Source organism: Mesocricetus auratus, unplaced genomic scaffold, assembly GCF_017639785.1.
Source record: "Mesocricetus auratus isolate SY011 unplaced genomic scaffold, BCM_Maur_2.0 Super-Scaffold_100021, whole genome shotgun sequence".
Classification (NCBI taxonomy): Eukaryota; Metazoa; Chordata; class Mammalia; order Rodentia; family Cricetidae; genus Mesocricetus; species Mesocricetus auratus.
The window spans coordinates 17,850,273-17,863,429 of NW_024429202.1; the positions used below are offsets into that span (position 1 = coordinate 17,850,273).

At 44.2% G+C, this 13,157-nt stretch overlaps 1 protein-coding gene across 2 annotated transcripts in view; it reads right to left on the reverse strand.

Moving 5' to 3' along the window:
* Positions 1–7,263, reverse strand: part of Smap1 (small ArfGAP 1) — an 81,852-nt gene extending 74,589 nt beyond the window's left edge. Inside the window, exon 1 of one of the 2 annotated variants that reach the window (XM_005086523.2) lies at positions 7,024–7,263. In XM_005086523.2, the coding sequence (XP_005086580.2) occupies positions 7,024–7,141 (118 nt within the window). In that variant the 5' untranslated portion in view covers positions 7,142–7,263. The remainder of the gene's footprint in view (positions 1–7,023) is intronic. The other variant, XM_005086524.3, reaches the window with a different exon arrangement.
* Between the last annotated feature and the right edge of the window lie 5,894 nt (positions 7,264–13,157).

Sequence of the window (13,157 nt, forward strand, 5' to 3'; positions counted from 1 at the left end):
TTCTTGGCTATATAGCAGTAGCAGATATTTAGGATCTAGACTGTTTCCTCACCAGTAAATAGGATGAAAGGAGCAAGGAGCACCTCAAAAGGTGGTTTGAGAATTAAGTATCTCCAAGAAGAAATGATATACATTTAGTATTATATGTAATTTTTTAAACCTTGCCCAAGTTACACTGGAGCTAACTCACCTCTAACCTTATGAACCTGCCGTCTATTAACTGATAAGGGTTTGATGTTTATTAACATCTTTAGCTTATAGACCACACTTAAAAAAATGTTTGCAGGAACAGTATTCAGCATGGTGCTTAATCTTCAAAATGGTGTGCTATGGTTAGATGTAGTCTGACCATCAAAGATTCATTCTATGTGATGATGTAAGAAATAGTGAACCTTTAAGACATGAGCCCTCTGAGCTGTGGAGGTAGCTCACCCACAAAAACACGATAGCCTGACTTTAATCTCTGGCACACATGTAAAAGCTAGCACAGCAGCCGGGCGGTGGTGGTGCATGCCTTTAATCCCAGCACTCGGGAGGCAGAGGCAGGCGGATCTCTGTGAGTTCGAGGCCGGGCTGGACCAATAGCCTCTGAAACAATACAGAGAAACCCTGTCTCGTAAAAAAAAAAAAAAAAAAAGCTAGCACAGTGGTGTACTTATTTAGCACTAAGGAGGTACGGACAGGTGAATCCCTGCAGCTCACTTTGCCTATCCAAATCTGCAAGGCCCAGATCTCAGTCTCAAAACACAAAGCAGATGGTTCCTGAAGAATGATACCCAAGGATGACATCTGGCTGTCCCGTACAAACACACACACACACACACACACATTCACACACAAAAGAAATGAACCATTATAGTAGGTGATTAGGAGCACTCTACTTCAAGGCAGCTCTCACTGGATCTTACTAGTTCCTGTAAGTGTGAGCTGTTGTAAGAGCAAACCTAAATCCTCCCACTCTCTGGCTTCCTGTCTAGGTGATCTTGCCTGACATGATCTCATACACATTTGACACAGATAAGGGAGCCCGCCCCACAGCCTCTCAAGCTATGTACTCTTTTCTTTAAAGTATCAAACCTCAAATATGTGGTGACTGCAGCAGAAAGTAATATAGCCCAGAAAACACTGACCTGACCTACAAGCAAAATTGTATGTTACATAAACCCTTTACAGTGATTACTTTCACTGCTCTGTAGTCAACTTTTCTGATAATTACAACTTAAATAAAACACCCTCTATATTACTTTGGTCGTCGCTGGGAAAACTGAAAATTCAGAGTAAAAACGGCTTGACTCCATCCAGCAAAAGATCACTAGCAGAGGTACCATTAGCAGTAAGGAAAGCAAGCTTGAGTCTATGACTTACATAATTAGAGCACCAACTGTTTTACAGCCTCAATAAAGGTGTTTACATTGGTGTTTGTGAAGAGTTCAAATGGGGGGGGTAAGATTATATGTGAGAGAGAGAATTCCTGTGTGTATGTGAGAGTACTGTTTAAGAGTGAGACAATGTTTGTGTGAGAGTGTATGTGAGTGTGTGAGAAAGTGTGTAAGAGTGTTAGAATGAATGTCTTTGTGAGATAATGTGTGTGAGAATAAATATTTGAGAGTGTCTATGTGTGCATTTTACAGAAGAATTACCAGAATGTAATTCTCCACTGATGAAGTCAAATATTAAAACAAATAATGTAAATAAATTTTTGAGGAACAAAAAGTTAGGAAAGAAAAAATACAGATTAAGTTTTAAAATAGTATGTCAGAGAGAGACCAGAGGTCTCCACTCCAGCTCTGGAACAAGGGGTCTGGACAAAACATTAGAGAAAGCCTCGGGATCAACAGAACCCTAAGGATAACAGAGGCACGAAGACTAAGGTTCAGCATCTGAGGAACCTTGAGATTGACAGCTTCTTAAAATGAATTCTAATCACACCCCTCTATGTGTATAAACTAATTCTGTAAGCATAAACATCAGCTCCTCAGGGTAAACTTTGCTTTTCAGTAAAGGTTCCTCTAGAAGCATTTTCTCCAACAAGTGTAAAATAACACACTAAAACATGTTCTCTAACCCACCCCGCCCCCCTTAACTCTTGGGACTGGCTCTTACAAGCAAACAAGCTCAGCTGTTTCTACTTTCTGAAGAGATTAGAAAGAGAAAAAAAAAAAACTCCCCAAAAGGCAAGGTGTCCGAACAGATTAGACTCTGCCAATTACATGCACGCAAAAAGCACAAGTGTGTAGCTCAAGCCATACCCTACAGCAGGGACAAGTGACAAAAATGTCTAATAGATAATGTCTCAGTCACCCACCTATCATTGATGGTGAGAATGCAAAGCAGCCCTGATAATGAGGCAATGACAATACTGGCAGGATGTATGGCCTTGCAAGTGAAAGTTCAGAAATTACTCCTGAGTTTTACCTCCTGCAGTTTTCCCAAGGATTTCTTAAGCCCCTAACAAAAAACAGATGCAGTGGCTCTGTTCCCTGCTCCACACCCTGGCTCTACACTGGCATTACATGAACTACTTACCCTCACCCTCTGACTGCTAGTAAACATCACCTCAACAACTGACGTCCCCCGCCTGCTTCTTCCTCTGATTTGCCGCTATCAAATCTGATCATATTTAAAGACAGCTCACCAAAATAAAATGGCCATACAGAAAGCACTTCTACCTTTCATACACCATACCCTGTGTATACATATAGCTGTGTCCTCTAACTCTCGTACTACCTAGTAAAAGCACTCTGTACCTTAACTCACAAGAGTCCTGTGATTAGCAGGGTTACTGCAAACACCACTCCCTTTTACACACCCAGCCTCCTGTCACTAACTCCTCGTTCACTCTTCCATCCACTCACACCACCAAAAGGTTATTTGTGAGTTCCAGTTACCTACCAAACATCATTCACTGTGCTTAGAGCTGAAGAAACTACTCCAAGTGAGATAAGTAGGATCTCTTCTCCTTCAGAGCTATAAGTCAACAGAAATATGGAGTGCCCAATCATTACTTCAGTAGTATTTTAATTACGACTGTGGTAAGACAGATTCAGGGAAATGTCTCAAGTGTATAATGAAAGCATAACTCAGTCTGAGAAGATGAAGGCAACTGTTTCCCTGGAAAGGACATTTAAGCAAAATGTAAAGATGAGTAGAAACTGAGCAAGGAAACAAAGGCTCAGAGGTAGGCCTAGGACTAGAATGTGCAAAGGCATGGAGGCCACACTCTGCGGATCATGGAGAGTGGATGCACAAAGCTCAAGGCCCAGAGAAAGAGCCAGGAAAGAAACAGAGGGTTACTGCTAATAGCTGCTACTCTTGCTTACACGTAGCACACTTTCAGAATTACTCATTTTCAAATATTCAGTCTCCGTTAGCACACACTTTTCAGTCTTACAAATGGTTCTGCCCCCAAACCTAATCCATTGCTTTACTGGCCTCAAGACATGTGGAATAAAGAAGTGTTTGATGTACACCAGCAGCTTACCCTCTGGAGACCAGAAAGTCAGAATAAAATGAACAATAGGGTTCAAAAACAGACTGAGTCTTTGACTGCCCTAAAACTTACTACTGAGCAATAAAATCATTTCCAATTTTTAAGTATTTAAAACAAATCAAGGCCAGTTTTTCTTATGGATAGTTTTAAATTCTGAAACTAAATTTAAGATGGCAGAGGGAACATCATGTTCTCACTGCCCCATACTGCCATCAATTAATAGCCAAGAGAACTGCTTTTAAACTCCTACAGAGACAAAGACTCCACCTGGGAGTGCTTACTCTCTCTCCGGCCATACACTGTATTGAAGAGCAGGGTCGAGAGCAGGAAGCAGCCAGCAGCCGGCACCTGTGCTATCATGTTCTCCTTCCTTACTCACCCTGTCAGTACAGGAAATACAAGCTAGTGACTAAGAAAATGTCAAGATCCAACTGGCATTCCTCCGCTAATTATTGGGAGGTAACAGAACAGGGCAACCATTAACCCTAGGCTTTAGGGTCATGTTCTCAAAGAATGATGGGAAAACAGTTTTTGAAAGTAAGAAAACAGAATTAACTAGGAAATAGTTGGGTTTTTTTTTTTTTGGTTTGTTTTGTTTGTTTGTTTGGTTTTACGAGACAGGGTTTCTCTGTATTGTTTTGGAGGCTGTCGGTCCAGCCCGGCCTCTGCCTCCTGAGTGCTGGGATTAAAGGCGTGTGGCCAGAAATAGTTTTAAGACAGTAAAAGTTCAATGAAATTACTATTCAGTGAGGGAAATACTAATACACAGAATGGAACCTTTCAATAACTGATCTAAGATCATGTCTTTCATGAATACATAGAACTTCACAATCTAAATTTATTAGTTACTGGCATATATAAGACTCAAAAATCATACAAAAGCCAAGAATTCTACTATAATCAGCTCACCTATAAAAGGGACAGAAACTCTACAGAAATATATTTAAAGTTATACAGTGTGTAGCAATGTATGCTCAGGAGGACGGCATAAGGAAATCACGAGACTCGGGCCAACCAGGACTACATATGACCAAGGGGGAGAGACAGGGATGTAACAGTAGTAAAATACCTGCCTACCATGTAGAAATCACTGGTGTTTGATTCCCACAGTTTGAGGGGGTGCAAACACAGCACATGCGCGCAAATACATGAACCTGACACACACTATAAAATCAAGTCTAATTGAGATTTTTTTAAAAATCGGCCATACCTGTGACTATTTCCTGAAGTATCAAGATAAAACAATGAAATAATTTACAAAAATGTTTTAACATCGTTCTATATTTAGTAGAAAAAATAATCTTTCTAAATCATAACAACAGAGTTCATGACCCTCAAATTTTACCCACTTTCTCCACTTCTCAAGAAAAAGGAAGGGTGTGTGTGTGTGTGTGTGTGTGTGTGTGTGTGTGTGTGTGTGTGTGTGTGTGTGTGTGTGTGTGTGGTGTGTGTGATGTGTGTGTGGTGTGTGTGGTGTGTGTGTGTGGTGTGTGTGGTGTGTGTGTGGTGTGTGTGTGGTGTGTATGTGTGTGTGGTGTGTGTGTATGTGTGTGTGGGAGGGGGTGTGTGGTGTGTGTGGTGTGTGTGGTGTGTGTGTGTGTGTGTGGTGTGTGTGTGTGGTGGGTGTGTGTGTGTATGTGTGTGTGGTGTGTGTGTATGTGTGTGTATGTGTGTGGGGTGTGTGTGTGGTGTGTGTGGTGTGTGTGTGTGTGTGTTAAAAAGCAAAACTTTTTAACTTAAAGAAGAATAAGACTGTTTTCCTTCCATCTCCCAAAAACAGTAAATGAAAAACAAGATATTAACACATTAGTGAAAACCTGATTTTCTGCAGGACTGTTTTGGAGAAAGCAGAAATTTTAAAATTTCTCCTATACACAAAAGGAAATCACTGACTTAGTTAATTTTTAAAAATGTGTATGGGTTTTATGTACCTGTGCACCATTCTGCATACCTGCTGGCTACAGGGGCCAGAAGAGGGTACAGGGAGGGCCCCTGGAACCGGAGTTACAGAGTGAACTGCCATGTGGATGACAGGAATCAAACCCAGGTCCTCTGGAAGAGCAGCCAATGTTCTTAACCAACAGCCACCTGGCCAGCCCTGAATCATTTACCTTTTAATTACAGCTTTCCCATTTACTAGCATCATTACTTACCTATAGAGACTCAAGATGATAAAATATAAACTAACTCTAGCCCCTTTCTTTTTCCTAGCTTCTGAAAAACCATTTTTGAGTGTTTTATGAGTAAAGTGATAAGCAAGTAACTGAGCTTCAATACAAAACAGCAATTCCAAACAACCACAGGCAGAACCAAGTATCAAGCAAGCAAATGTGACCACAGAAACCAAACATGACTTTCCTTTTAAATGTCTTGCCTAACGATTACATAGGGTAACTACACAGCTGACTTAGCCGAGTGACTATAATATTGAAAAGTGCTTCATAAAATTTCCAATTAAAGTATGTATATGTGATTCTTCCCATAAGCCAGTAGCTGTTATGACAGAGCAATAATGCTGATGCTATGACACTCAATTTATTCAAATACCACCAGCCTACTGCAATGGACTCTTTCCACAGTATTGAGGGAAAACAGTAAAACCTCAAGAAAGTATGTTAAATAGTGCAGAAATCATAAGCAGTATTCGCAAAGACTGCCTCTGCTCTAAGCAACTACCTATTTCACAGAAAATAATCAAACAAATGTATTTACAATAAATATTTTCCTAACTACATAGTTTTTTTAACATCTGCAACACACCTCTCCATATTTTACTTACAAGCCATTAAAAATAAATCACATGCCCAAACAAAACATATCAGCTAAAAATAGTGTATCTATTTCAAAGGCTCAAGCAGAAGCCCTCCAACTGAACTAAAATGGGTCCCCCCCCATCTCTGTATCTTTAAAATGCACCTTCACGTTTATGAGGCAGATAGACCAGTGTCCATACAGTCTCCAATGGGTCGTCTGGGAGAACCTAAAGACTAAACTCTTTATGAACATAGCCCACTTTCCACACGACACATGCAATCAAACACCTCTTCGCTATAACACCCAGAGTAAATATATGCGTGCATATGTTATAGATAATGTACACAAATAATCAAGAGCCTTTCCCGATTAGGTCATGTATGCAGTGAAATTCCAAACAGAAGTAAACGCCCTGTGCAGAAGCTGTCAGGTGGGCAGGCAGGTAGGGCTGCACCTGGGACACCACACCGGGGAAAGGGAGGCCATAGTCACGCGGGAGGGTCCAGAAGGGGATAGGGACCTAAGGGCGGCTCCACCCACGGGGCGGCTGAGGCTGAGGCAGGAGGGCTCCCACAGCCCTCATCAGCACCACCCCGCCGGCGCCCTGAGGCGGTGGCAGCATCGCGACAGCGGGCGGCTCGGAGCCCGAGGCTGAGGCCGGCCGCCACCTCCGTCCGAGCCCGGGGCTGAGGCCGCCAGCCCCGCCGTCAGGGCCGCGGAGGGTGGGAAGGTCACGGCAGCAGGAGGCCCGGGCCGAGCGGCCACCAAGCCCGCGCTACCTTTGGCCTCGCAGTCGGCGCAGTACTTGTTGTCCTCCTCCCTCAGCAGTTTGGACAGGATGAGCTGGTGCTGCTCGTTCAGCTTCTGAGCCTTCTCCCGACAGGAGCGTGTCGCCATGTCGGCGGCGGCGGCGGGGCGGCGGGCCGGGATGCGGGCGAGCGGACGGCGCTGGGGGAGCCGGGCGAGCGAAGGCACCTGGCGCCGCTGGGGCCGCGGGCGGACTCGGCCCAGGAAGCGGCGGCGGCGGCGGTGGCGGCGGCGGCGGGTGGAACCGGAGGAGGGGCGGCGGCGGCCGAGGCAGCGCCGACGTGTCCCGCCTCCTCGCCCGGCCCGCCGCACGCTCCGCCCCAGCCGGCAAGGGGCGGGGCGGAAAGAGCCGCGACTTCCGGGAGGACGGAGCGGTGGGCGCTGCGCATGCGCCGAGCTGCCCGGCGTGCGGCGTCTCTCCCAAGGTGATTCCAGAAATCGTCTGGCACTAGCCAGGACGAGCTTCCCGCTCTGGAGGCGTGATTGTCGCTTGAGGTCTCTGAAGACCTAGAAATGGAAGGCTTCTTGCCAGGAGGCGACTTTCATTTGTTTCCAGGCCTTTGTTTTGGCTATACAACACGGAAAATGTTCAAATTATAGTTAATATTGGGTATATGCATAGATAGATCCCATGTTTGTGCAGCGGCAGTTCGGAAACTATTCTAGAACCTAGAGATGGGGCTAAAAGTGTCTTACATTTTACGGGAAAGTAGTAATCTTAGTAGTGAAATATTTGAGAGTTGACATTTATTGTGTGGTTACTCTGGTGTTAACTATTGGCTCATTTAACCCAAACATGCAGTGGTACTAATAGCCTCGTATACAGGTATGTGAGACAAAAGAGTCAAGTTACTTGGCCGTGCTATAAGTGGAGGAGTTAAAACCAGGCAATAAACCCCACCGGGGAAGAAGTGATCGAGGCACGAAATATAAAAGGGCTGTCACTTCAGCAAGAAACAGTGCGCTGCTAGGATTCCTTCCCCGGGAGAAACTTCAATCTATTCCTTTTCCTAAAGTCCCAAACACAAACTTAGGTACAATTCCACCAAAGTTCCCAGGGAAAGCAATAATAAGCTTGTTAGGCTTAAACTTACAGAGTAATGGATAAGGGATATGGGCGGGAGCATACGTGACCTTAGGTAGTAGCCACACTGGAAGGTCTTTGCCCAGCAGGGATATGAATTCTCCAGGGCTGCCTAGTATGAACTCCCTCCTTTCTTTTTCCCCCACCTACATCCTCTGGCCCCTCCCCAAGATCAACTAGCTGCAAGTAGGGTAGAATCACATACAAATGTTTGAGGGGGTGGTTGGTTGGATATTCCAGGAAGGGTCCCATAACCCTCCCTGTCCCCTCCTAGAATGATAGTCAGCAGACTCAGCTGCAATGATCTTTTGCAAGCAAGCCAAGCAGAACTCCTCAAGGCTGTGGCAGTTTGCTTCAGAGGCTCCTCCTACCCAACACAATATAAACAAACAACATTCTTCCTTACAAGAAAAAAGCCTGGTGGCAGCTCACACCTTTAATCCCAGCACTGGGGAGGCAGAGGCAGGAGGATCTCTATAGTTCAAGGACAGCCTGGTCTACATAGTGAGTTCCTGGACAGCCAAGAATACACAGAGAAACCCTGTCTCAAAAACAAAAACAAAAACAAAGCAAAAAAAAAAAAAAAAAACAGAAAGAAGGTATTCTGATTACAGCCCATCAGGGTCAGTGGGCTTGAATTCAGTGAAACAGTTGGAATTGTTTGGCCCTTTGTGGATTAATATTAGCAATATTATGTGGGGCTTATGTAAGCAGAATGAACATAGCCTTGGCTTGTGATAGAAAAGATGCTGAAACTGGCACTAAGCAGGATCCTCCATGTTACACTCTACCTAACCCTCTTGGGCTTAAGATTCCAGAGGGGTAGGAGTCCATTGCAGCAGGGTTACAGGACTGTAAGCGGCAGACATGGCATAGGGAGCACAAGCTGAGGGCTCACATCTTGGGAGAGCAACCAGGAAGCAGAAGAGTACACTGGAAACTTATGGACGCTTTTAAAACTCAAAATCTAGCACGCCGGGCATTGGCGGCACACGCCTTTATCCCAGCATTCGGGAGGCAGAGGCAGGCGGATCTCTGTGAGTTCGAGGCTAGCCTGGACTACCAAGTGAGTTCCAGGACAGCCTCCAAAGCCACAAAGAAACCCTGTCTCGAAAAACCAAAAAATAAGAAATAAAAAAATAAAAAATGAAAAATAAAAACAAAAGTTATTCATTCTTTAAGAATTCCATACCGACCATGTATTTTTTTAGCCTATTCACCCCCCACTCCTCCTCTAACTCCTCTCAAATCTACCTCTAATTTAGTATCCTCCAGTCTTTTTTGTAGTTGTGTGTGTGTGTGTGTTGTTTTTTAGAAAACTCACCAGTTTTTTTTATAATGCCCGTATACTCGTGGCTGTGGAGCTATCCACCCTACCAGGGACCACATCCCTAATGAAAACTAATTCTCCCTCCTTCAGCAACCATCATCTGTCAATGGCTACTCAGATAGGGGTGGGGTCCACAAGCCCCTCCCACCCACCATGCTGAATTGTTGGCTGGCTTGATCTAGTGCAAGTTTCTGCAGGCAACCACAGCTGCTCTTGAGCTGGTGATCGCACTGGTGCCATCATGTACAGAAGACAGTGGTTTGGCTGATCCTCTCCTATTTCTGCCTCTTTGGAGTCCTTTCATGCCCTCTCATGGTGGTTCCTGAGTCTTTCAGAGACAGAGGGTACGATGTGAATGTCCTATTTATGTCCATCCCTCTTCTAACAAAGCAGTCTAAGAGTCTTACCTGAACATAATATGCACTCATATCCCTCTCTCAACAGGGAACCTAATAGCCTGTGCGCAACCTAGGAACCCTACCCACCTGCATCAAGCTGAAGGCACACGCTACATTGATCCAAGGAGAAGTTTCTCCTCCCCTGACAACCATCAATTTTGGGCAGTTTCTGTCCACACATAATCCCAGTTATGTCTGGGTATGGGCAGGGGGCCATCCAACCTGAACAAGTTTTGTGCTATAATGCAAACTGTGTCGCCAATTGAACTTTTAGGAAGACTCTCTTATTTATCATTTTGTACCTATGCATAATTAGGCATTCATATTATTAAAATTAGATGTGTTATGGGAAGGAACACATGCAATGAGAAAATGGTTACATAAACTAGATTCCTAGTAACCAAACTTCCCCTTCCTCTTCTTGAACTCCACAAGACAAAGCCCCAAATACAAATTGGGGTCCTTGAGTATCCTCACTCATGCAGCCTGCTGCTCTCTTGTACTCCATTTTGGTTTTTCTGTTGTTTTGCTTTTATTTAAGTTTCCTTGCTACTTTTGTTAGTTTTTTTCTGTAGGCTTTTATTTCATTCTTGAATAAGAGGCCAAAAGCCTTCAAAGATCCATCCCAGGTCCTAACGTCTTGCCACAAAGATGCTCAGCATTTAAGCTGCACAATTCTGAAAAATAAAAGGAGGACCTCAGAGTGAGTTTCAGTAAATAGAAGGAAAACTGATTCAAGTTACTAGGGAGGGAAATATTAGGAAGAGGCATACAAAGAACATTAAGTAGCTTGGGAAACAAAGAGGAACACAGGGGTACCATGAAGGGTGGAATAAGATTTAAGGTTAGATAAGGCAAGTTTGAGGATATTACGGAAGACCTGGGCAACCAGACAAAGCAATCCTTTCTCAACACAGGTGTCAATCGATTCTGCAGTGTAGACAGTAGCACAATAAATGGCGCCTTAACATGGGGGAGCAGGAAGGTTGAGTCGAGGTAAGAATAAAGGAGAGCAGGATGAGAGATAACATAATATATGGAGTCATTATAGGCTTGAAGAGAGATCTGACACTAGTGAGATCACCATAGATCTACAAGGATAACACCAACTGGCAAACTAAGCAATAGTGGAGAGACTACATTAATAGCCCCTCCTTGATGATAAGGTTGATGACTACCTTATATGCCATCCTAGAACTTTCATCCAGTGGCTGATGGAAGCAGAGACAGATACCCACAGCTAAACACTGAACTGAACTCTGGAACCCAGTGACAGAGATGGAGGAGTGATGAGCAAAGGGGTCAAGACCATGATGATGAAACCCACAAAGACAGCTGACCAGATAATGGGAGCTCTTGAACCCCAGACTGATGGCTGAGAGGCCAACAGGCGACTGATCCAGAGTCCATGAATGTAGTATCAGTGAGGAGGCCACAGAAATCACTGGGGCCTTGGGTAGTAGATCAGTGTTGACCATGGTGTATGAATGAACTTTGGGAGCCTATTCCAAATAGAGGGATGCTCTCTCAGCCTGGACACATGGGGAAGGGCCTAGGTCCTGCCCTGGATGAAATGACAGACTCTGGAGCTCCCCCCAAGGAGGGCTTCACCCTCCCTGGGGAATGATGTGGGGACTGGGTGGGGGGCTGGGGGCTGGGGGCTGGTGGAGGGACAAGGGAAGAGGGGTGGGAGAAGGAGCTGGGATTGACATGTGAAGCATTCATGTTTCTAATTTAAATAAGAACATATATTGAGGGGGGAAAAAGATGCCTTAATCCAGCAATAACCAGTTAAGAAAGACTATTTTTAATGCCCCACTCTGCCCTCTGAAAGCTTTGCTCAGCACTATAAATATTCAGAAAGCAGAGGGCAGGCTTACCCACTAGTGAATGACGCATAGGGTAGACTGAAGGAGCCAAGGGATATAAAATTCATACTGCACACACAATGTTAAATGTTTTTGTAGCTACATCTAAAAATAGAAAAAAAAACCTGATATTCAGAAAACTCATTTTAACAGCACATTTTAACATCAATGTATCCAAAATATCATGTTAACATGTAAGAACTATAAAAAAGTATAGAAATGTTTTAATTCTTGTTTTCATGGTGGCATCAATATACAATGTGTAATTGTGTGTTTTTATACTGACAACTCATTCCTATCTGGTATAACCAAACTTCAAATGCTCAACAGTGACAGTGAATAATGGCTATCTTACTGAAAAGTATTCCTCTGGATAATCATTCTAGAAGCCACTGAGTTAGACTTGGTTGTACTTTAAGGTTGTAGTGGGAAGAAAGAGAGTGATACAAAGCCTTAGGGAGGAAAACAACATCTCACTGATTTACCAATAGTTGTCGTTTCTACCCCACTGGTAGCCAAAAGCTTACCATCTACTCTTATATACAAACATAGGAAGAAAACATAAGCGCACTGTAAAATCTGTAGCAACTATAAAACATGGAATGTCCTGTAGCCTGGGAGAGAATCCAGCAAGGCTTCATAGAGGAGATGATGCCTAAACTTGGTTTGGGGAAATGCAGGAATTCAAGTGAATGAAGATGGAAAAGAGAAAGCTGAATGGCTTTTTAAAAATGTATACAGACTCATGAAAGCGCAGATTCTATGAAAGACATATGATCATAGGAGGCTACAGGAATCTAGACTATATGCCGAGAAGGTGAAGGTGGGACAGGGCCCATGGCACGAACGATAGACGGAAGCCACGGAGTTTAAGCTGTGACACAAGTTAGAGGGTTTGAATGTCGGGGGCATGAGAGACAACGGGCGCTTTTTTACTGGGAGAAAATGACGCCAGAGGCTTTGTCCTCCCAAATACAGTGACAATGTGGAGAGCCTGGTTGGGGGAATCTGTTACCAGAGGGACAGATGATAGAACCGCTACAATAACAGTTCAAGGAGGATCTGGTGAAGGCCTATTTTAAGGAAATAGCATAGGATTTGAGGGAGACAGAATCAAGTGACATTTTAAAATTAGAAGCAGCAAAATTTGGCAGCAGACTGTGTGTGGGGTGAGTGAGAAAAAGGAGGTGAGAATAGCACCAAGACTTCTAAGTCGGGAGACAGGTAAAATTGAGACGCCATTAACCCAGACCAAGATGATAGGGCCAGGCCCTTCCGTATGGCCGCAACAGAGCTGAGCTGGTGGCTCTAAACCTCCTGACACTCTGCCCATTCACAGTCCTACTGCCTGTCACCGTCATACAACAATCTATCTTCTTCACCAAGGACTTCCTAGTCAGTGGCATTGCCACCACCAGTCACAGCC